Raw genomic sequence first — 20078 nt, forward strand, 5'->3', positions numbered from 1 at the left:
ATGCTTGTGAAATTAAAAAATCAAAACAAAACAAACTCTCTTTTGAGGAGGTGCAAGCATTGGGCTTTTTTTCATGTTCCATGATTGTGTGCTGTAGAATTCATCTTCCTTTGTCCTCTGCTGCTCCCTCCCCTGCCTGTGAGGCCGTGTGGGGTCTGGGGAGCTCTCAGAACCCCATTTTGGGCTTCAACCTCTTCTTCCCTTGGGCAAGAAGTGCAAGCAGAAACCGTTTTCTCACAATGCAACTTGTCATTATTATTATGTTTTTAAGGCAAAATGCTTGCATTTGAAACAGGGAAGTCTGGGGACACATTACCCATTAGGACTTTCATACATTTACACCGGCCAAGCAAAGTAATGCCTGTGAAATTAAAAACACAAACAAATAAAATAAAAACCCCCCAAACCCCCAAACAAACTCTTTTGAGCAGTGCAAGCACTGGGCATTTTTCATTTTAGGTTTATTCTGATGTTCTTGCGGTTTTTCCCCCCCCGGCAGCCCCTGAGGGCTCCTGAGGCGGCGCGCGGGGCGGGCGTGCGCATGCGCGGGGCGGGCAAAGGCGGGAGCGCGCGGGAGCCGCGGGCGGGCCGCAGGTGAGGGGTGGGGGGGGGGTCCCGAGCCGGGGGAGCCGCGCTGGGATTTGGGGTTTGGGGGCTCTGGGGAGCAGGATTGGGGTCCTCGGGGTCTGGAGAGCGGGATTGGGGATCCCCGGAGCTCCGGGAGCGGCCAGCGGCGCCTCTGCCCTTCCCCAGCCCGCGCCGGGCCGCCTGTCCCGCTCCTTGTTTAGATTCCGGGCAGGGTTGTTACCCCCAACAAAGTTTTTCTCTCAAGTCTTAAACCGATGCACAGGGTTTGATACCGTCCTCTTGAAGCCCCTAAACAGGAACTTTAGCCATAATAATCACAACTTTTAGAAACAGCCTTCCTCAATCTGTCAATGACTGCGGTGCAGTTCCAGGCTCTGCCAGCGGTGCCTGGGAAACGCGCACAAAGTTTGGCCGCCAGAGCCATAAGGAACAAGGATTGATGTGAGGTTTGTTCTGGTTTCTCCAGGAAACATGAAGGTCATCACCTGTGAAATCGTGTGGCATAATAAGGAGCCGGTTTACAGCTTGGACTTCCAGCATGGAGCGGATGGGAGGATCAATCGCTTGGCCTCGGCAGGGGTGGACACGGCCGTGAGGGTGAGCTGGGGCTGGGATGGAGATGGGCGGGGTGTGGGGGTTGTTATCCAAAATATCGGGCTGGTTTTGTTATCGAAAATACTGGCATGGTTTCATTATCAAAATATCAGGTTGGTTTCATTACCAAAATATTGGCTTGGTTTCATTATCCAAAATATTGGGTTATTGGCAGGTACATGCCAAGGCGAGTGGATGGCCTTCAGGAAAGAGTGTAAGATTGTATATAGAATTATAAGGTAGTTGGGGTTGGAAGGGGACTTAAAGCTCATCCAGTGCCACCCCTGACATGGCAGGGACACCTCCCACTGTCCCAGGCTGCTCCCAGCCCGTGTCCAATGTGGCCTTGGGCATTTCCAGGGGCAGCCCCAGCTGCTCTGGGAATTCCATCCCAGCCTTTCCCCACCCTGGCAGGGAACAATTTCACCCTAATATTCACTCTAAACCTACTCCCCTAGTTTGAAACCACTCCCCCTTGTCATTACACACTCTTGTAAATACTCTCTGTAGTAGTTTATTCCAGTTGTCTCAGATAAAACTTTTTCCTTCCTCACTGGCAAATTGACCTCTTCTTCCCTGATGGTGCATATGTTTCAGGGATTTTTTTATAAATATATATTAGGGCTGGAAAAATGTCGGTTTTCTCTGACATAAAAAATATGCTCCCTGATAGGAGGGTGGAGTGAGGTGGGGTCAGGCTCTTCTGTCACGTCCCAATGATTCCTGGTCACCAGAAACTGATGCCTTGTGCAGGCTGACCCAGAGCAGAGCTAAAGAACAAAGCAGGGATTTATTCAAAGCATCTCCTCCATGGATGCACCTTGGGCAGCACCAGAGCCCAGCCAGGGCTGCACCCAAGATGAACCAAAATGGCCCCAAAATGCACGGCCGGGCACGGGCTCTGTCCCTGGGATCAGTTCTGGTTTGTTGGATTTGGCCCTTTCCTGACCCACAGATGGGGCAACTGAGAGGGTTTTAAAAACTTTTATTCTATTTCCAGTCTCATGTGAAGGGCGAGACAATGCAGATGTTATAATTCACAATCAGAAGCCAATGATTTCCTAATTACAATGCACTGTAAGTGTTTCTTGGCCTGTCAGCTTTTGCCACACCTTGCTGTAAATGCCTTAAAGCCAATTATCTAAAATTTCTCCTCATGGGTCCCACAATTCACCTTTCACAGTTCTATTTCTCCAAACTATCCAGTCTTATTCACAAAACCATCCTTTGAAACTTGTTCCCAGCTCCATTTCTCCCTCAGCAATGTCTGTCCCGTCCCAGGGCATTTCTCAGTCAGCATTTCTTGTCTCAAGGTTTGCACACCGATGCACAAACGGTGTGAGCCTCCTGTCAAACTTGAAAAATTCTCTATAAATTAATTTTCCCCATTTGATTCCAGCTTCAGCCCAGGCAGTCCCACCCTGCTTGTTTTTCTCTCTCCAGCCCGTGGTGTTTGTGTGTAGCCATGATATTTTCTGAAAAATCCCTTTGCCAGGATTTTTTTCTCCTGAGAAGCTGAGAAGTCTCAGAGGAAAAGAGAAACAATAATTTTCTGCTGCTGTGGAATGCAACAGGCGCATCTGTGATTGGTCTCATGTGGTTGTTTCTAATTAATGGCCAATCACAGTCCAGCTGCCTCGGACTGTCTGTCAGTCACAAGATTTTATTATCATTTCATTCTTTATTTCCTTTCAAGCCTTCTGATGAAATCTTTTCTTCTTTTAGTATCGTTTTAATATATCTTTTTCTTTTAATATAATACAGATAATAAAATAATAAATCAGCCTTCTGAAACAGGGAGTCAAGATTCTCATCTCTTTCCATGTCGGGGCTGCCTGCAAACTTTCACATTTGTGCCCTTGGGCTGAGATTTGGCTCATTTGTCCTTGGTGCCCAGCTGGAGCAGGAATTGTTTTGTGTCCCTGCTCTGTGCACAGAGCTCACCATCCCTGAATGTGAAGCTCAGATTCACACACTAAAGCAGCACAGAATGTAAAAAATAGAAAAGCTCAAACCTGGGCCATTACCAAGGGAAAGGAGGAGAGGAAATGGCCTCAAATTGCATCAGAGGGAGGTTCAGATTGGAGACTTGAAAATGAATCAGAGTCACAGAGTGGTCAGGCCTTGGGCTGAGCTGCCCAGGGAGGTTTGGAGTCACTGGATTGTCCCAGAGCAGTCTGGATGTGGCCTTGGGGACAGGGATTGGGGGGATGTGGGATCTCAGCAGCTCAGGACTGAGGTGTCACCGAGAGCACCCTTGGGGGGCTCGGGAGTCCTGGAATGTTCCAGAAGTGTCTGGTGGCTGGACTTTGATCCCACACAGGAGACGACACCTGTATGAGGACAGGAGGGTTTCACCGGGGTGAATGGTGAAGGGATCAGTTAATTAGAGAGTGAAACACAGGGTTTAGGATTTCTGTACAGGGGGGTTTAGAGAAGTAAGATGGAGGAATTGGGGCGTGTCCTGTCCTTCTTCTTCTTCTTCTTCTCCTCCATCTTCTGTGGTGATGGTGGCACTTTGGGATTGGTCATTACTAAAAGTGCACCGGGCAATAAGGGTGAAAGGTATTGGGGAAAAATGATAAATATTGTACACGTAACTTTGGGTATAAAGATAGGTGACCGCCCGGAGGGCAGGAGTGTGCTCATGGCTGGCTGCTGAGCAGAGCTCTGTCGGGCCGAGAGAAAATCTTTTAGATAAACAATTAATAAACACCGAGACCGAGAAAAGAACTGAAGCCTCTTCTGTTCCTTTGAAACGCGGCTGCCCCAAGGCCACCCCGGGCCTTTCCAGGCCATCCAAACAGGGTGATGCTGGTGGCACTGGATGATCCTGAGGTCCCTCCCACCCTGAGGACCCTGTGCCACCCCCTTTGCCCTGGAAAGCTGTCTCACACTCTCCCAAGCAGATCTGGAAGGTGGAGAAGGGCCCGGATGGAAAAGCCATCGTGGAGTTCCTGTCCAACCTGGCGCGCCACACCAAGGCCGTCAACGTCGTGCGCTTCTCTCCCAGCGGGGACATCCTGGCCTCGGGAGGGGATGGTGAGAGCTGCTTCCCCTCTGCCTCATCCTGCAGCATTTTGGAGTTAAACTCAATTAAATCCACCTGAATGAGCAAAAGGGACAAAGGGAAATAAATCAGTTTGCTCTGGTTTCTTCTGCAGATGCTGTCATTTTGCTGTGGAAGCTGAATGACAGCAAAGAGTTGGAGCCGTTGGTGTTTCAGGATGATGATGAAGCTCAGCTCAACAAGGAGAACTGGGCAGTCATTAAAACTTTGAGGTAATTTATTATTTATTATTTATTATTTATTATTTATTATTATTTATTATTTATTATTTATCATTTATTATTATATATTAAACCAAAGAAAACTTTGGTTTTCTCTTCAGTGGTTTTGTTTTCTCTGTGTTTTGTTTTTTTTTTTTTTAACATGTGGTGCACTTTTCAGTTTGTGTAGAACTCCAGCACTGTCTACAATTCATTTACTTTAATATTAATCCTTTTAACTCCCTGTTAATGAGACTCAGCAAAAGGAGGGAGAGGGACATTTTGAATAATCAGGTCAAAGAGCAAAGGTGTTAAGCTGAAAGAGCAGTTCTTGGCAGCTGAGGTTATTGTGAGAGGAATGCAGAACTGCTTGCAGCACCAGCAGCAATTTTTATTTCTCTCTTGGTATTTTTTTTAACCTAAAAATCATAAAAATCATATTCACACATAGCTTTTAATTTTCAAATAAAATAAAATAATAAATAAATAATAAAATAATAAAAAATTTCAAATAATAATTGGTTTCTCCTCCCTTCTAGAGGCCACTTGGAAGATGTGTATGATATTTGTTGGACCTCAGATGGGAATTACATGGCATCTGCTTCTGTGGACAACACAGCAATCATGTGGGATGTCAATAAAGGTAAATGCTGCAGTTATCCCTTGGAATTCCTCATCTGCTGGGAGTTCCTGATGGCATTTCCCCCCAAAAAATGGGAAACATCTTTTTTTATAATTGTTTTTCTGTGTGATTTTCTGTGTGTGTGTGTGAGGGCCCTCTGTAAATAGATATAAAATATTCTCAGGCCAACAGAATTTACACCTGAGCAATCTGATCACCTTGGAGTATTCAGGAAACAACTTCACACATTTTTTACCCCCCAAAATTCTTGCACAAACTTTTTATTTCACTTTTTGGTGTTGTGCAGCACGGCCTGAGCTCTGCTTGTGTCTTTCCTTTTGAAAAGCTATTTATTTTCTTTGAAACTTGGCAGCTTCTGGTATTTCTTTGCAAGAAAGCAACATTTAAATAATAGGAAAAATCCCACCTGTGGCCAATATTCAACAAAGTATTTTTAAAATTCTCTGTAACTTTGTCTCATCAGTGTTTTGGCTCTGAGACCTTCCCTGGTGGAACATCAGTGGGGTCAGAGAGCTCCTGCCTTTGCTTATCTGACTCATTATATTCATCTAATATTAATTCTAATTAATTGCTAAGTTTGTAGTGAGCAAACCCTAAATATTAATCTAATATTAATTCTAATTAATTATCAAATTTGTAGTGAACAAATCCCAAACTGCCACTTTAAAAGCAACTTTTGCTGATATTCTTATCAGCCACCATCCAATGGACACTTTTATGTTTAAAGAATTATTTCCCTACATTTTCAAGCATCTTTTTTTGTCTTGTTTGATGTCTGAAATATTTGGAAACACGTTGGAATTTATGATCTGAAAGCTGTTTGTAATTTCAGGCCAGAAAGTTTCAATATTTAATGAGCACAAGAGTTATGTCCAAGGAGTAACCTGGGATCCTCTGGGCCAGTATATTGCAACCCTGAGTTGTGACAGGTGAGCTGTTGGTCTGAGGGGTTTTCCTGAATATTCCTTTTTTCCAGGAGGGTGAATTCAAAGGAAATTTGCCAGATAAACATGAGGTTTTGTTTTATTCACTTTGTTGTGCAAGCAGGTTGATGTAAAAGTAAAGTGATGTGAAAGTAAAATGATATTTTAATTTTTTGGCTTGAGGTAAATGATTCCTGCAGTCTCTCTTAGCAGCAAATAAACTTTTGTAGGAGTTTTCATTTAGGAATTAAATTTTTATGTTATTGATCATTATTGGTACTCTTCAGAGAGTGCTACATGGTTGTGTTAATGAGCTGATAAATTAATTCTTGGGCATGGAGCAGCCTGGGACAGTGCAAGGTTAAAAAGAAATTTGCCAGATAAACATGAGGTTTTGCTTTATTCACTTTGTTGTGTAAGCAGGTTGATGTAAAAGTAAAGTGATGTGAAAGTAAAATGATATTTTAATTTTTTGGCTTGAGGTAAATGATTCCTGCAGTCTCTCTGAGCAGCAAATAAACTTTTGTAGGAGTCTTGATTTAGGAATTAAGTTTTTATGTTATTGATCATTATTGGGGCTGCATGGTTGTGTTAATGAGCTGATAAATTCATTCTTGGGCATGGAGCAGCCTGGGACAGTGCAAGGTTAAAAGGAATTAAAAGGAAGTATGGCAGATAAACATGAGGTTTTGCTTTATTCACTTTTTGTGTAAGCAGGTTGATGTGAAAGTAAAGTGATATTTTAGTTAATTTTTTGGCTTATGTTCAATGATTCCTGCAGTCTCTCTGAGCAGCAAATAAACTTTTGTAGGAGTCTTGATTTAGGAATTAAGTTTTTATGTTATTGATCATTACTGATACTCTTAAAATAAGAGAGCAGCATGGTTGTGTTAATGAGCTGATAAATTAATTCTTGGGGATGGAGCAGCCTGGGACAGTGGAAGGTTAAAAGGAAATATGCCAGATAAACATGAGGTTTTGTTTTATTCACTTTGCTGTGTAAGCAGGGTGATGTGAAAATAAAATTATATTTTAGTTTTTTTTTTTGCTTGTGCTCAGTGATCCCTGCAGTCTCTCTTAGCAAATAAACTTTTGTAGGGGTTTTCATTTAGGAGTTAAATTTTTATGTTATTGATCATTACTGATACTCTTAAAAGAGAGCAGCATGGTTGTGTTAATGAGCTGATAAATTAATTCTTGGGCATGGAGCAGCCTGGGACAGTGCAAGGTTAAAAGGAATTAAAAAGAAATATGGCAGATAAACTTGAGGTTTTGCTTTATTCACTTTGTTGTGTAAGCAGGTTGATGTAAAAGTAAAGTGATGTGAAAGTAAAATGATATTTTAAGTTTTTGGCTTGAGGTAAATGATTCCTGCAGTCTCTCTGAGCAGCAAATAAACTTTTGTAGGAGTCTTGATTTAGGAAGACTTAATTCCTTTAATTCCTTTAGGAATTAAGTTTTTATGTTATTGATCATTACTGATACTCTTAAAATAAGAGAGCAGCATGGTTGTGTTAATGAGCTGATAAATTAATTCTTGGGGATGCAGCAGCCTGGGACAGTGCAAGGTTAAAAAGAAATATGGCAGATAAACATGAGGTTTTGCTTTATTCACTTTGCTGTGTAAGCAGGTTGATGTGAAAGTAAAATGATATTTTAGTTAATTTTTTAGCTTGTGCTCAGGGATCCCTGCAGTCTCTCTTAGCAAATAAACTTTTGTAGGAGTCTTGATTTAGGAATTAAGTTTTTATGTTATTGATCATTATTGGGGCTGCATGGTTGTGTTAATGAGCTGATAAATTCATTCTTGGGCATGGAACAGCCTGGGACAGTGCAAGGTTAAAAAGAATTAAAAAGAAATATGGCAGATAAACATGAGGTTTTATTTTATTCACTTTGTTGTGTAAGCAGGGTGATGTAAAAGTAAAATGATATTTTAGTTAATTTTTTGGCTTATGTTCAATGATTCCTGCAGTCTCTCTTAGCAGCAAATAAACTTTTGTAGGAGTTTTCATTTAGGAATTAAATTTTTATGTTATTGATCATTATTGGTACTCTTCAGAGAGTGCTACATGGTTGTATTAATGAGCTGATAAATTAATTCTTGGGGATGGAGCAGCCTGGGACAGTGCAAGGTTAAAAAGAATTAAAAAGAAATATGGCAGATAAACATGAGGTTTTGCTTTATTCACTTTGTTGTGTAACCAGGTTGATGTAAAAGTAAAGTGATATTTTAGTTAATTTTTTTGGCTTATGTTCAATGATTCCTGCAGTCTCTCTTAGCAGCAAATAAACTTTTGTAGGAGTTTTCATTTAGGAGTTAAGTTTTTATGTTATTGATCATTATTGGGGCTGCATGGTTGTGTTAATGAGCTGATAAATTCATTCTTGGGGATGGAGCAGCCTGGGACAGTGCAAGGTTAAAAAGAAATATGGCAGATAAACATGAGGTTTTGTTTTATTCATTTTGTTGTGTAAGCAGGGTGATGTAAAAGTAAAATTATATTTTAGCTAATTTTTTGGCTTATGCTCAGGGATCCCTGCAGTCTCTCTTAGTAAATAAACTTTTGTAGGAGTCTTGATTTAGGAATTAAGTTTTTATGTTATTGATCATTATTGGGGCTGCATGGTTGTGTTAATGAGCTGATAAATTCATTCTTGGGCATGGAGCAGCCTGGGACAGTGCAAGGTTAAAAGGAATTAAAAAGAAATATGGCAGATAAACTTGAGGTTTTGCTTTATTCACTTTGTTGTGTAAGCAGGTTGATGTAAAAGTAAAGTGATGTGAAAGTAAAATGATATTTTAAGTTTTTGGCTTGAGGTAAATGATTCCTGCAGTCTCTCTGAGCAGCAAATAAACTTTTGTAGGAGTCTTCCTTTAGGAAGACTTAATTCCTTTAATTCCTTTAGGAATTAAGTTTTTATGTTATTGATCATTACTGATACTCTTAAAATAAGAGAGCAGCATGGTTGTGTTAATGAGCTGATAAATTAATTCTTGGGGATGGAGCAGCCTGGGACAGTGCAAGGTTAAAAAGAAATTTGCCAGATAAACATGAGGTTTTGCTTTATTCACTTTGTTGTGTAAGCAGGTTGATGTAAAAGTAAAATGATATTTTAGTTAATTTTTTAGCTTGTGCTCAGAGATCCCTGCAGTCTCTCTTAGCAAATAAACTTTTGTAGGAGTCTTGATTTAGGAATTAAATTTTTATGTTATTGATCATTACTGATACTCTTAAAAGAGTGCAGCATGGTTGTGTTAATGAGCTGATAAATTAATTCTTGGGCATGGAGCAGCCTGGGACAGTGCAAGGTTAAAAAGAAATATGGCAGATAAACATGAGGTTTTGCTTTATTCACTTTGTTGTGTAAGCAGGTTGATGTAAAAGTAAAATTATATTTTAGTTAATTTTTTGGCTTATGTTCAATGATTCCTGCAGTCTCTCTTAGCAGCAAATAAACTTTTGTAGGAGTCTTCCTTTAGGAATTAAGTTTTTATGTTATTGATCATTATTGGTACTTTTCAGAGAGTGCTACATGGTTGTGTTAATGAGCTGATAAATTAATTCTTGGGGATGGAGCAGCCTGGGACAGTGGAAAATATGGCAGATAAACATGAGGTTTTGCTTTATTCACTTTGTTGTGTAAGCAGGTTGATGTAAAAGTAAAATGATATTTTAGTTAATTTTTTAGCTTGTGCTCAGAGATCCCTGCAGTCTCTCTTAGCAAATAAACTTTTGTAGGAGTCTTCATTTAGGAATTAAGTTTTTATGTTATTGATCATTATTGGGGCTGCATGGTTGTGTTAATGAGCTGATAAATTCATCCTTGGGCATGGAGCAGCCTGGGACAGTGCAAGGTCCCTGCTCAAGGCAGGGATGGAATTAAATGATCTTGAAGGTCCCTTCCAGCCCAAAGCACTCCATGATGATGGAGATGTAATTAATTGTTTTTAAGGGGAGTTCTCACTCTTGAGGAACCCACAGTGCAGGTAGGAACAGCCTGTCCTAATTCCCTTTTTCCTCCATAAATCCAAATGCTGGCACTTCCCAAACCTTGTGGAGTCCAAGCATTGTGAGGAGTTCATTAATTCTTTGCTCATTAAAACACATCCCTCTGGTGGTGTCTCATGAGGAGAATTTTAATTAATGCTTAATTGGTGGTCCAGGTTTATATTTGAGGTGCTGACTGAGAAGGGAGATCCTGGGGCATTTTTGGGAAACTTGGGGTGAAAGGAAGGACAGGAAAGGCTGGGAGAGCTGGGATTGTCCACCTGGAGAGGAGAAGCTTTGGGGTGACCTCAGGGTGGCCTTGCAGGGCCTGGAGGAGCCCCAGGAAAGCTGGAGAGAGACAATTTCACAGAATTCCAGAATCCCTGGGTTGGGAGAGACCTCCAAGGCCATCGAGTCCAGCCCAGCCCCAGCTGAACCCTGGCCCCCAGCGCCACATCCAGGCTCTGTTAAACACACCCAGGGATGGGGACTCCACCCCCTCCCCGGGCAGCCATTCCAGAACTTTCTCACCCTGGCTGGAAAAACCTTTTCCCTGCTCTCCAGCCTGTATTTCCCTTGGTGCAGCTCGAGGCTGTGTGCTCTGGGTGTGTCAGTGCTGCTGCAGACAGAGCCCAGCCCCAGGTGAGCACAGGCCCCTTTCAGGAGCTGTGCAGAGCGATGGGGGCAGCCCTGAGTCTCCTTTTCTCCAGGCCGAGCACCCCCAGCTCCCTCAGGGCTTCCTCACAGGGTTTGTGTTCCCAGCCCCTCTCCAGCCTCGCTGGCCCCTCTGGATGTGCTCAGTGTCCCAAGGTCCTTCCCAAACTGAGGGGCCAGAGCTGGGCACAGACTCCAGGTGTGCCCTCAGCAGTGCAGGGGCAGAGTGAGCTCCCTGCTCCTGGGACAGACACAGGGACAGACACAGGGACACACACAGGGACAGACACAGGGACAGACACAGGGACAGACACAGGGACAGACACAGGGACAGACACAGGGACAGACACAGGGACAGGCAGGGACAGACACAGGGACAGCCAGGAACAGACACAGGGACACAATGACCTCCCTGCTCCTGTTGGCCACTCCATTCCTGATCCAGGCCTGGGGCCATCCCTCCTTGGCCCCCAGGGCTCACTGCTGGTTCATGGTCAGTCAGCACCCCCAGATCCTTTTCTGCCCGGCCACTGTCCAGCCACACCATCCCCAGCCTCTGGCAATGCAGGGGGTTCTTGTGGCCAGAATGCAGGACTCATTGGACTCATTGGACACTTGGACTTACTAAACTCCATCCTGTTTGACTCTGTCCATCCATCCAACCATTCCAGGTCTCTCTGCGGAGCCATTCTACCCTCCAGCAGATGGACACAGCTCCCAGCTCAGTGTGGTCTCAGATTTACTGATGAAAGTACTTTCTGGAGCTGTGCAGAGCGATGGGGGCAGCCCTGAGTCTCCTTTTCTCCAGGCTGAGCAGCCCCAGCTCCCTCAGGGCTCCTCACAGGGTTTGAAGGACAGCACCCAGGGAATGGTCCCAGTGCCAGAGGGCAGGGCTGGGTGGGATCCTGGCAATGAGGAATTGTTCCCTGGCAGGGTGGGCAGGGCTGGGATGGAATTCCATCCCTGCATCCCTGGCAGTGCCCAAGGCCAGGCTGGACATTGGGGACAGTGGGAGGTGTTGGTGGCCCTGCCATGGCAGCAATGGCTGATTTTTGTGTCCCTCCCACCCCTGCTGCATTCCCTCACTCCCTGCTGGCTGACTCTGCTCTCCCACACAGGGTCCTGCGAGTTTACAGCACCCAGACCAAGCGAGTGGCCTTCAATGTCACCAAGATGCCATCGGGCTCGGGAGCTGAAGGAGAGGTACCTGCTTCTGCTGGGGGCTCTTTCATCTCAACTTCCTGTCCCATCAAACCCAAGGATCAAACATTTTCCATCCAAACAATTCCTGTGTTGTAGAATCATCAAAGTTGGAAGAGACCTTCACACTCATCCCCTCCCACCATCATCACCCCGAAACCACATCCCCAGAATTTTTTGCTGATGAAAGCAGTAACACAATCCTGCAGTTGTAAAAGTTAAAAATAGTGTGGAGAAAACAATTCTTAACAGGAGAAACTTCAAAAATCCCTGGCAGTAGCTGGGAGTTTATTAATAGATGTGACAGTAGTAATAATAGTAATAATATTTTAAAGTTAATAATATTTTAAAGTTAATAATATTTTAAAGTTAACAGCCTGGAATTTTCATGAAGGTAGTTAGATTGTGAAGAAAAATATGAATTAGGGATAATTTAGGTAACTCTAACCCTAAGAGGGAAAACAAAGAGCTTTTTTTTCCTCCCAAACAGCTTTAAGTGATAGTAAAATAACACCTCTAGTCTGGCTGTAACTTTCTTAATTCCTTCTATTCATTCTTTTTCTTTTGGGAGGAAAACATGGGTAAGAGTTTTATGGACACTGAAGAGCAGGCCTGAGAGCAGGCACTTTGCCATGAGAGAAATTCTCTTTCAACCTCTAATCCTGGGGTTAGCCTGGGATGCCTGAGCAGCCCTGGGTGTTAGACAATGTTGTTCTCCAGGTTATGGCTGGTTTTTGATGGCTGCTTTAAGGTGACACCTCTGGGAGTGTTTTGCTTTGCAGCTCAAGAGGGATCAAGGATTATTTTTCTTAGCTGGGAAGAATTTATAGAGAGCTTGAAGGAGCTTTTTAAAGGTTTTATTTGAAAAGTTCCATCAGGCTGGAGTGTCCAAGTGGATGTTTTGTGTCCAGGAGTTGCAGCTGGACATTGCTGGCCTTTTCCACAATCCTGATTTCTGTCTTGCAGGTGAGGAGCTTTCGGATGTTCCACGATGACAGCATGAAGTCGTTCTTCCGCAGGCTCAGCTTCACCCCTGATGGCTCCTACCTGCTCACTCCAGGTGTGGGGACATCTGCTGGCACTTGGGCTGTGTCCCTGAGCTTGGAGAACATTCCCAAGGTCATGGAATCCGAGCTGTGACCCATCCCCACCTTGTCCCCAGAGCACTCAGTGCCACCTCCAGGGCACACCTGCAGGGATGGGCACTGCAAAGCTCCCTGGGCAGCCCCTGCCAAGGCCTGAGCTCCCTTTCCATGGGCAAATTGCTGCTGCTGTCCCAGCTGGGCCTGCCCTGGCCCAGCCTGGGGCTGTCTGAATCTACGTCAAGGAAGGTATAGGTTGGATATTAGGAAAATATTTTCACCGAAATAATAATAAAGTACTGGAATGCTCTTCCCAGGGAGGTGGTAGAATCACCATCTCTGGATGTGTTTAAAAGACTGAACATGGAACTTGGTGCTATAGTCTACTTGAGGTGTTTGGGCATAGCCTGGACTTGATGATCTCAGAGGTCTCTTCCAACCTCATTATTCTGTGATTCTGTGTTCCCTCTGCTCCTGTCCCTGTTCCCTGGGAGCAGAGCCCGACCCCCCGGCTGTGCCCTCCTGGCAGGGCCTTGTGCAGAGCCACGAGGGCCCCTGAGCCTCCTTTGCTCCAGCCCCAGCCCCTTCCAGCTCCCTCAGGGATTCTGCAGCCCCTTCCCAGCTCCCTCAGGGATTCTCCAGCCCCTTCCCAGCTCCCTCAGGGATTCTGCAGCCCCTTCCCAGCTCCTCAGGGATTCTCCAGCCCCTTCCAGCTCCTCAGGGATTCTGCAGCCCCTTCCAGCTCCCTCAGGGATTCTGCAGCCCCTTCCAGCTCCTCAGGGATTCTGCAGCCCCTTCCAGCTCCCTCAGGGATTCTCCAGCCCCTTCCAGCTCCCTCAGGGATTCTCCAGCCCCTTCCAGCTCCTCAGGGATTCTCCAGCCCCTTCCAGCTCCTCAGGGATTCTGCAGCCCCTTCCAGCTCCCTCAGGGATTCTGCAGCCCCTTCCAGCTCCTCAGGGATTCTCCAGCCCCTTCCAGCTCCTCAGGGATTCTCCAGCCCCTTCCAGCTCCTCAGGGATTCTCCAGCCCCTTCCAGCTCCCTCAGGGATTCTGCTCCCTTCCAGCTCCCTCAATCTATTATATCCTAATTTGAATGCTCCTTAATATTTCCTGCATCTCAGAGATGCTGATTTATCCTAATTAAGCCATTCCTCATTCTCCTTATTGAAGAAAATAAAACCTCCACAGTATTCTCCATGAACAATCCACAACACCAACTTTCTCCTGTGATAAAAGTGATATTTATGACATTTTTGCTGGATAAATTGCAACACCAGAAGTCTTAAGATAGAAATGAAGGATAATGAGTGGGGTTTTTTTGATTTTGTCCTTCCCTCAGAACATTCAGAGTAAAAACAGCCCAGCAAGGAGGGATCAGTGTGTGCCTGTCCAAACCCTGCTTTTATTGATGTCTGGCAACATCAAAAAGCAGCTTTGAAGAGGGAAATGTATAAGGGAAAACAAAACCAGCACTAAATAAATATTTGGGATGCCTTTTTAAGTTGTATCCAGCTTTTGCCCAACTGACAAGCTTAATTCCTGGGAATTAGAATATTTCTGGAGAAGCCAAATTGCCAGGAACTGGAATGTTTGTGGACACAAGGTGTGTGCTCAGGAGCTCTCTGAGGTGATGAGTAACGTTGGAACTTTTATTTTTGCAGCTGGCTGTGTGGAATCGGGAGAGAACGTTACCAACACCACCTATGTTTTCTCCAGAAACAATCTCAAAAGGTAGGGGTTGAATGAGATAAAAATCTGATTTGGATTTAAAAATAAACCATTGAAATAGTGCAAATGTTGTTTTCTGAACTCCTGGCTCTCTCTGAAGGCCCGTGGGTCACCTGCCCTGTCCTGGCAAGGGCACTCTGGCTGTTCGCTGCTGCCCTGTGTACTTTGAGCTGAGAGGAGCCTCTGCTGCAGGTATGGAGTGGGGGCTTTGCAAGGGCAGGAGCCTCCCTGAAATGCAAAATGCAAATTATTATATCTGAATTATTGTAATTTTGAAATTAAGGGACTCTCGGGCAAAGAGATGGGAGTAGGAATAACAGCTCTTTACTGGGAAAATTGAAAATACAAATGCAATAGTACAAACAAAAATAAAAACCACTGACAAAGTAAGAATAGGAGCTGCCCCCCTATTACAGCGACCTGAGGAGGTCTCCATGGTGAGAGAAGGACGAGAATCTTGTTTCTTGATCAGAAGGCTGGATTTATTGATATATGATATATAATACATTATAACTATACTGAAAAGAATAAGGAGAGAGATTGCAGAGAGCTGCTAAGCTAAGAATAGAATAGAAAGAATGAATAACAAAGTTCTGTGTGCAGGGAATCTGTCCTTGAGCTGCTCCTGTGATTGGCCTTTAATGGTACACATGGAAGATGAGCCAATCACAGGATCACCTGCTACATTTCATTTGTTTACATTCTTCTTCTGGGGCCCTTTGCTTCCCAGAAGATGCACAAATCCCAAAGAAAGGATTTCTGTGAAAAAATGTCTGTGACACCCCCTGTGTGTCAGGGGGTGTCCCAGCCCCATCCCAGGGGGCTCAGCCCTCCTGCAGTGCCAGCTGTGGCTCTGCTGCAGCAGGGATCCTGCACAAGGGGGGAGTTTTCCTCTGCAGCTCCAGGGCAAGAGGCAGCTGCTCCTCTGGCAATGCCCTGGAAAGGCTGCTGTGCTGTTCAAGGCTTTGCAAGGGTTCTTCAGGGTGAGAGAGATGGACGAGAATCTCTGGCTTCATGATCAGAAGGCTGGATTTATTATTTTATGATATATAATACATTATGACTATACTAGTAGGAATAGAGAGAAAACTTCAGAAGCTGCTAAGCTAAGGATAGAATAGGAATCTGATAACAAGAGAGCTCTCTGTGAATGGATTTATTATTTTATGATATATAACACATTATGACTGTACTTAAATAGGAGAATCTAAGGGGATAGAATAGTTATCAAAAGTTGTAAGGTAAGGATAATAGAATAAAAGGAATAATCCATATAAACAAAAGAGAGCTCTCTGTGAATCTGTCCCAGAGAACTTGGTCCCTGATTGGCCCTTAATTGTAAACATGGAACGTGGGCCAATCCCAGTTGCAGCTGTTCCATCCCACATCAGCAGATAACAACCGTTTACAATTCTTCTTCTTTGGGAAAAATCCCAAAGAAAGGGTTTTTATGAAAAGATGTCGGTGACCCTGTGCTGCTGTGCCAGCACCTCAGATTGGATCCAGGCAGGAATGCTTGGCTCCTCCCCTGGGCGGAGCATCTCCCCATGGGATGCTGGGATTGGCTCAGCCCTGCAGGGACACTCAGTGGCCATGGACAGCAGAGATCTCCTGGAGGGAGGGTTGGCTGTGGGAGAGAGAAAGGAAAAACTGCCCAGGAACAGCAGAGAACTGCCCCAGCTCAAAAAATGGAAACAGAACACACAGCCCCATTTCCAACCTCAGACATATGGGAAGCTTCAGGGAGTGGGAACTTTCCCACTTCAGGGAGTGGGAACTCCCAGCAAATCTGGGAAAAGATGTGCCTGGTTGTTATTTTATGCCCCAGCCTTTCAGCATTCCTCTAAGACAGTGCTGAGAAGTTGTTTCCTGACTCTGAGGCCCCGAGTTCACCTCAAGTCCCTCATGAGCTGCTTTGTAGAGTGCATGGATGTTGTTCCTTGGCCTCTCAGGCTGCAGGACCACTGTGAAATATTTTCCTTGAGCTGTTAACCATTTTGTGTTCCAAAGAAATAACCTGGTTTAGCACCAGAGGAGCAATGCAGAGAAAGAATTCCTGTTGGTCTCAGCTGCCCACATCACAGGGAGTGCAGGAGTTTGCCACAAGCTCTGGTGTTTATTCAGGGAAGCAGTGCTGGTGTCACTGGGCACAGCAGGAATTCTGAGCTGGGGACAGGATTATGTGAAGTTGCACAAGAATTTATTTTGTGTTTATTTAATCCAGCTTTATTGTGGCTCCAGGAGTGTTTATATTTTAACAAGAGTGACATTACTCAGGTGAAAAGGCAGAGCTTGCTTACATTTGTAGTATTCCTTACAGGATTTACCTGTTCTATTTCCATCATAATTTTAGATCCATGCTGTTGCAAAGGAAGGAGATGAGGGCCTGCAGTTGGTCTCTGTAGCTCCTCTAAAGGGAGACTTTAACATTAAAGTTCTTATAAATACTGGAAAATAGAGGGGAAGATTTACAGAACAAAACACAAAATTTACAGAACAAAACACAAAATTTACAGAACAAAACAGTAGCAATCCAGAGAGAGAAAGGTGCCCTTTTGTTTTAAGAAAATAAATAGTAAATGTCAGACAACAGAAATGTTAAATTTTATATTTTGTGCAAGAGCTGTCTGCTCAGTGTTCATACTGATTGATGCTGTAATTTTATTTAAATTCATGGCTAAGTGCAGTCACTGCCTTGCAAGAAATCCAAGAGAATTCTCACTGTTCATTTCTTTGCAGATGGAATCAGCCCCAAATCCCCCCCTGCCCTGTTCAGCCTCCCCTATCGATTGGTGTTTGCTGTTGCCTCAGAGGATTCTGTGCTCTTCTATGACACTGAGCAGTCCTTCCCCTTTGGTTATGTCTCCAACATCCACTACCACACCCTGAGTGACATTTCATGGTAAGGAATTGTATTCCTGAGGTTTCTTGTGATGGGAAATGTCCTTTTTCTGTGTCCACTTTGAGTCCTGCCTTGGGTTTGTATTTCATTTCTGCCACACACGTGGTCACTCAGTGTCTGAGCAGCAATCCATCCCTGTTTGCTCTGTCAATTAGACAATTATGGCTTTTAATCAAGTAAAAGCTTGGCCTTTCATGGAAATAAATCAATCCCAACCAGGTCCAGTGATGGATCCTTCCTGGCCATTTCCTCCACGGACGGGTACTGCTCCTTCGTCACCTTCGAGGAGGATGAGCTGGGAGTGCCCCTGAAGGAGAAGCCCCAGATCCCTGTCAGGACTCCTGCAGGAACAGCAGCAGACAAGAAAGCCAAGAAAAGCCAATCCCACAAAGTGATTTCCCCAGGTTCCAGGCTGCCAGAGGGGACCCCTCCCAGCAAGGATCCCCCAGTGCAACCCCGGACCCCCAGCACTGCTGGGATGGAGCTGCCTTCAACCCCTGTGGGCATCAGAGCCAGCCCAGTGCCATCCCCTGTGGGCATCAGAGCCACCCCAGTGCCATCCCCTGTGGGCATCAAAGCCACCCCAGTGCCATCCCCTGTGGGCATCAGAGCCACCCCAGTGCCATCCCCTGTGGGCATCAAAGCCACCCCAGTGCCATCCCCTGTGGGCATCAGAGCCACCCCAGTGCCATCCCCTGCCACCCCTGTGGGCATCAAAGCCATTCCAGTGCCATCCCCTGTGGGCAACAAAGCCACCCCAGTGCCATCCCCTGCACCCAGTGCCATCCCTTCACCCTGTGGGCATCAAAGCCACCCCAGTGCCATCCCCTGTGGGCATCAGAGCCACCCCAGTGCCATCCCCAGAGGAGAGGAGGAGCAGCCAGGGCAGCAGAGCCCCCCAGCCCAGGAGGGTCGCCCTCACCACTCTGCAGTCCTGTTTCAAAACACCCAGGTGAGATTTTTTTGGATTTCTATTCCCACCTTCCACTTGGAAATAAAAGGGCCAAGCCAATTTGTGCTTGTGCTGCATGGAAAGGCCGAGCTCTGCACACAAACCCCCAGCCCTGGCTGGGAGTGGGAGCTCTCTTGATGTGGAGTTTGTTTTTTTGTTGTGCTGCAAATGAGAGGTCAAAATGTCTCCTAAATGTGCTTGAAATGTGAGGCAGCAAATTCACCTGAGCCTTGACAACCAGAGGTGTCCTGGCCAGGAGTTGGGCTTGGATCCTCTTGGGTCTGTTCCAGCTCAGGATATTCTGTGATTCTGTTTTCAGGTCCAGTTTTGTGCACAAAAATGGTGCCTGAAACCTTCAGCTGCCAGGAGCTGTTTAAACACCCTTCTAGCCAGGCCCTTGGTGTGGAACTTGAAATATTGATCAGATAGAATGAAATATAAAATATATTATAGAATGAAATCTATGAAATATAGATTAGACTTCCTAAAAGATCTCATTTTTTGGAAATTGCCAATAATATTGATTGTACTGGAGCTCTGAGCAGCCTGCTCCAGTGGAAGGTGGCCCTGCCCATGGGAGGGAGTTGGAAGTGGATAATGCCCCATTCAACTTGGAAAAAGAAGGGAAAATGTGCAGTAAAATACATCAGAATTACCTTTGCAGTTAAATGATTCTATATGAATTAAATCTTGAAGTGGAATACTCATGGAAATGAGGTCTATAAAGCAACTTTAATGTTTCTGCTCTTTTAAAGGAGAATAAACTTGATTTCCTTGAAGCCAGACACCCCAAGCTCTGCACATCCAGAGCCAGCCCCCATCCCCATCCCTCCTTCCTCAGAGCAGGAGCATGGTGAGTTTTTGTGGCTCTTAACACCAGCCCAGACAGATTTTTCCATTATAGATTTATATTGTAAAAAAATCCTCACTCTGATTGCAAATCCTAAAGCTTCTTCACTGTTTTGATGTGTGCTTGGAGAGGTTGAGATGGATTTGAGGGGAGCTTTGGGCAGTATGAAATGTGTTCTCCCTGCAGTTTCATAGCAATGAAAACAAGGATGAATTCATGATGTTCTCCAGCTTTTAAAGACTTCTGTACTTCAACTTATCCTTGTTGCAGGTGCTGGGCACTCTCAGACCAGGATTGGGGTTTTTTTTTAATTTGAATTTATTCATTTGAAATGATTTTCCTGTCTGATTCTTGCAGAGAAGCCATTGCCATCTGATGAGAGCCTGCAAGCTCCCCCAGCCCCAAAACGTGCCAGGACTGAGGATTTGCCCCTTCCTGCTCCTGCTGGAGACCAAACCAGCTGTGAGCCCAACAAATAAAGGCTGAGCACACCCTCCCAGCCTGAGTCACAGCAGCCATGTCTGAATTCATTTCTTTCTGCAAAAATTCAATCCTCAATTCCCAGGTTTGGTGTAGAAACATCAACATTTCTGTGAGGACACTGCCAGTAGAAGATCCAGGTTTCAGGAATGTTCTGCAGCAGGAGAAATATGATTCAGAAGGAATCAGGAATGTGGATTAAAATCCATCAGCTGGAGTC

The 20078-nt window shown here is 44.8% G+C and overlaps 1 protein-coding gene across 2 annotated transcripts; it reads left to right on the forward strand.

The window, feature by feature from the left end:
* The first annotated feature begins 559 nt into the window (after positions 1–559).
* On the forward strand, positions 560–19877 carry CHAF1B (chromatin assembly factor 1 subunit B). 2 transcript variants are annotated; one of them, XM_064734812.1, is made up of 15 exons: positions 560–594; positions 1055–1185; positions 4092–4224; positions 4347–4464; positions 4992–5095; positions 5928–6024; positions 11783–11867; positions 12831–12924; positions 14608–14677; positions 14775–14866; positions 17414–17576; positions 17796–18326; positions 18418–18528; positions 19284–19381; positions 19736–19877. In XM_064734812.1, the coding sequence occupies exons 2-15, from the start codon at positions 1060–1062 to the stop codon at positions 19855–19857; spliced, it is 1944 nt and encodes a 647-aa protein (XP_064590882.1). In that variant the 5' UTR covers positions 560–594; positions 1055–1059; the 3' UTR covers positions 19858–19877. The 2 variants fall into 2 exon arrangements, with proteins under 2 accessions (XP_064590882.1, XP_064591728.1); XM_064735658.1 differs by lacking the exon at positions 19284–19381.
* Positions 19878–20078: the final 201 nt, after the last annotated feature.

The sequence above is a fragment of the Zonotrichia leucophrys genome, chromosome 1 (assembly GCF_028769735.1).
Source record: "Zonotrichia leucophrys gambelii isolate GWCS_2022_RI chromosome 1, RI_Zleu_2.0, whole genome shotgun sequence".
NCBI classification, from domain to species: domain Eukaryota; kingdom Metazoa; phylum Chordata; class Aves; order Passeriformes; family Passerellidae; genus Zonotrichia; species Zonotrichia leucophrys.

Bases quoted from the DNA above. Each gene is read 5' to 3' on its own strand.
- CHAF1B (XM_064734812.1), top strand. From the start codon at position 1,060: ATGAAGGTCATCACCTGTGAAATCGTGTGGCATAATAAGGAGCCGGTT. The intron at 5,096-5,927 runs GTAAATGCTGCA...TTGTAATTTCAG, and splicing joins CATGTGGGATGTCAATAAAG to GCCAGAAAGTTTCAATATTT. The intron at 11,868-12,830 runs GTACCTGCTTCT...TCTGTCTTGCAG, and splicing joins GCTCGGGAGCTGAAGGAGAG to GTGAGGAGCTTTCGGATGTT.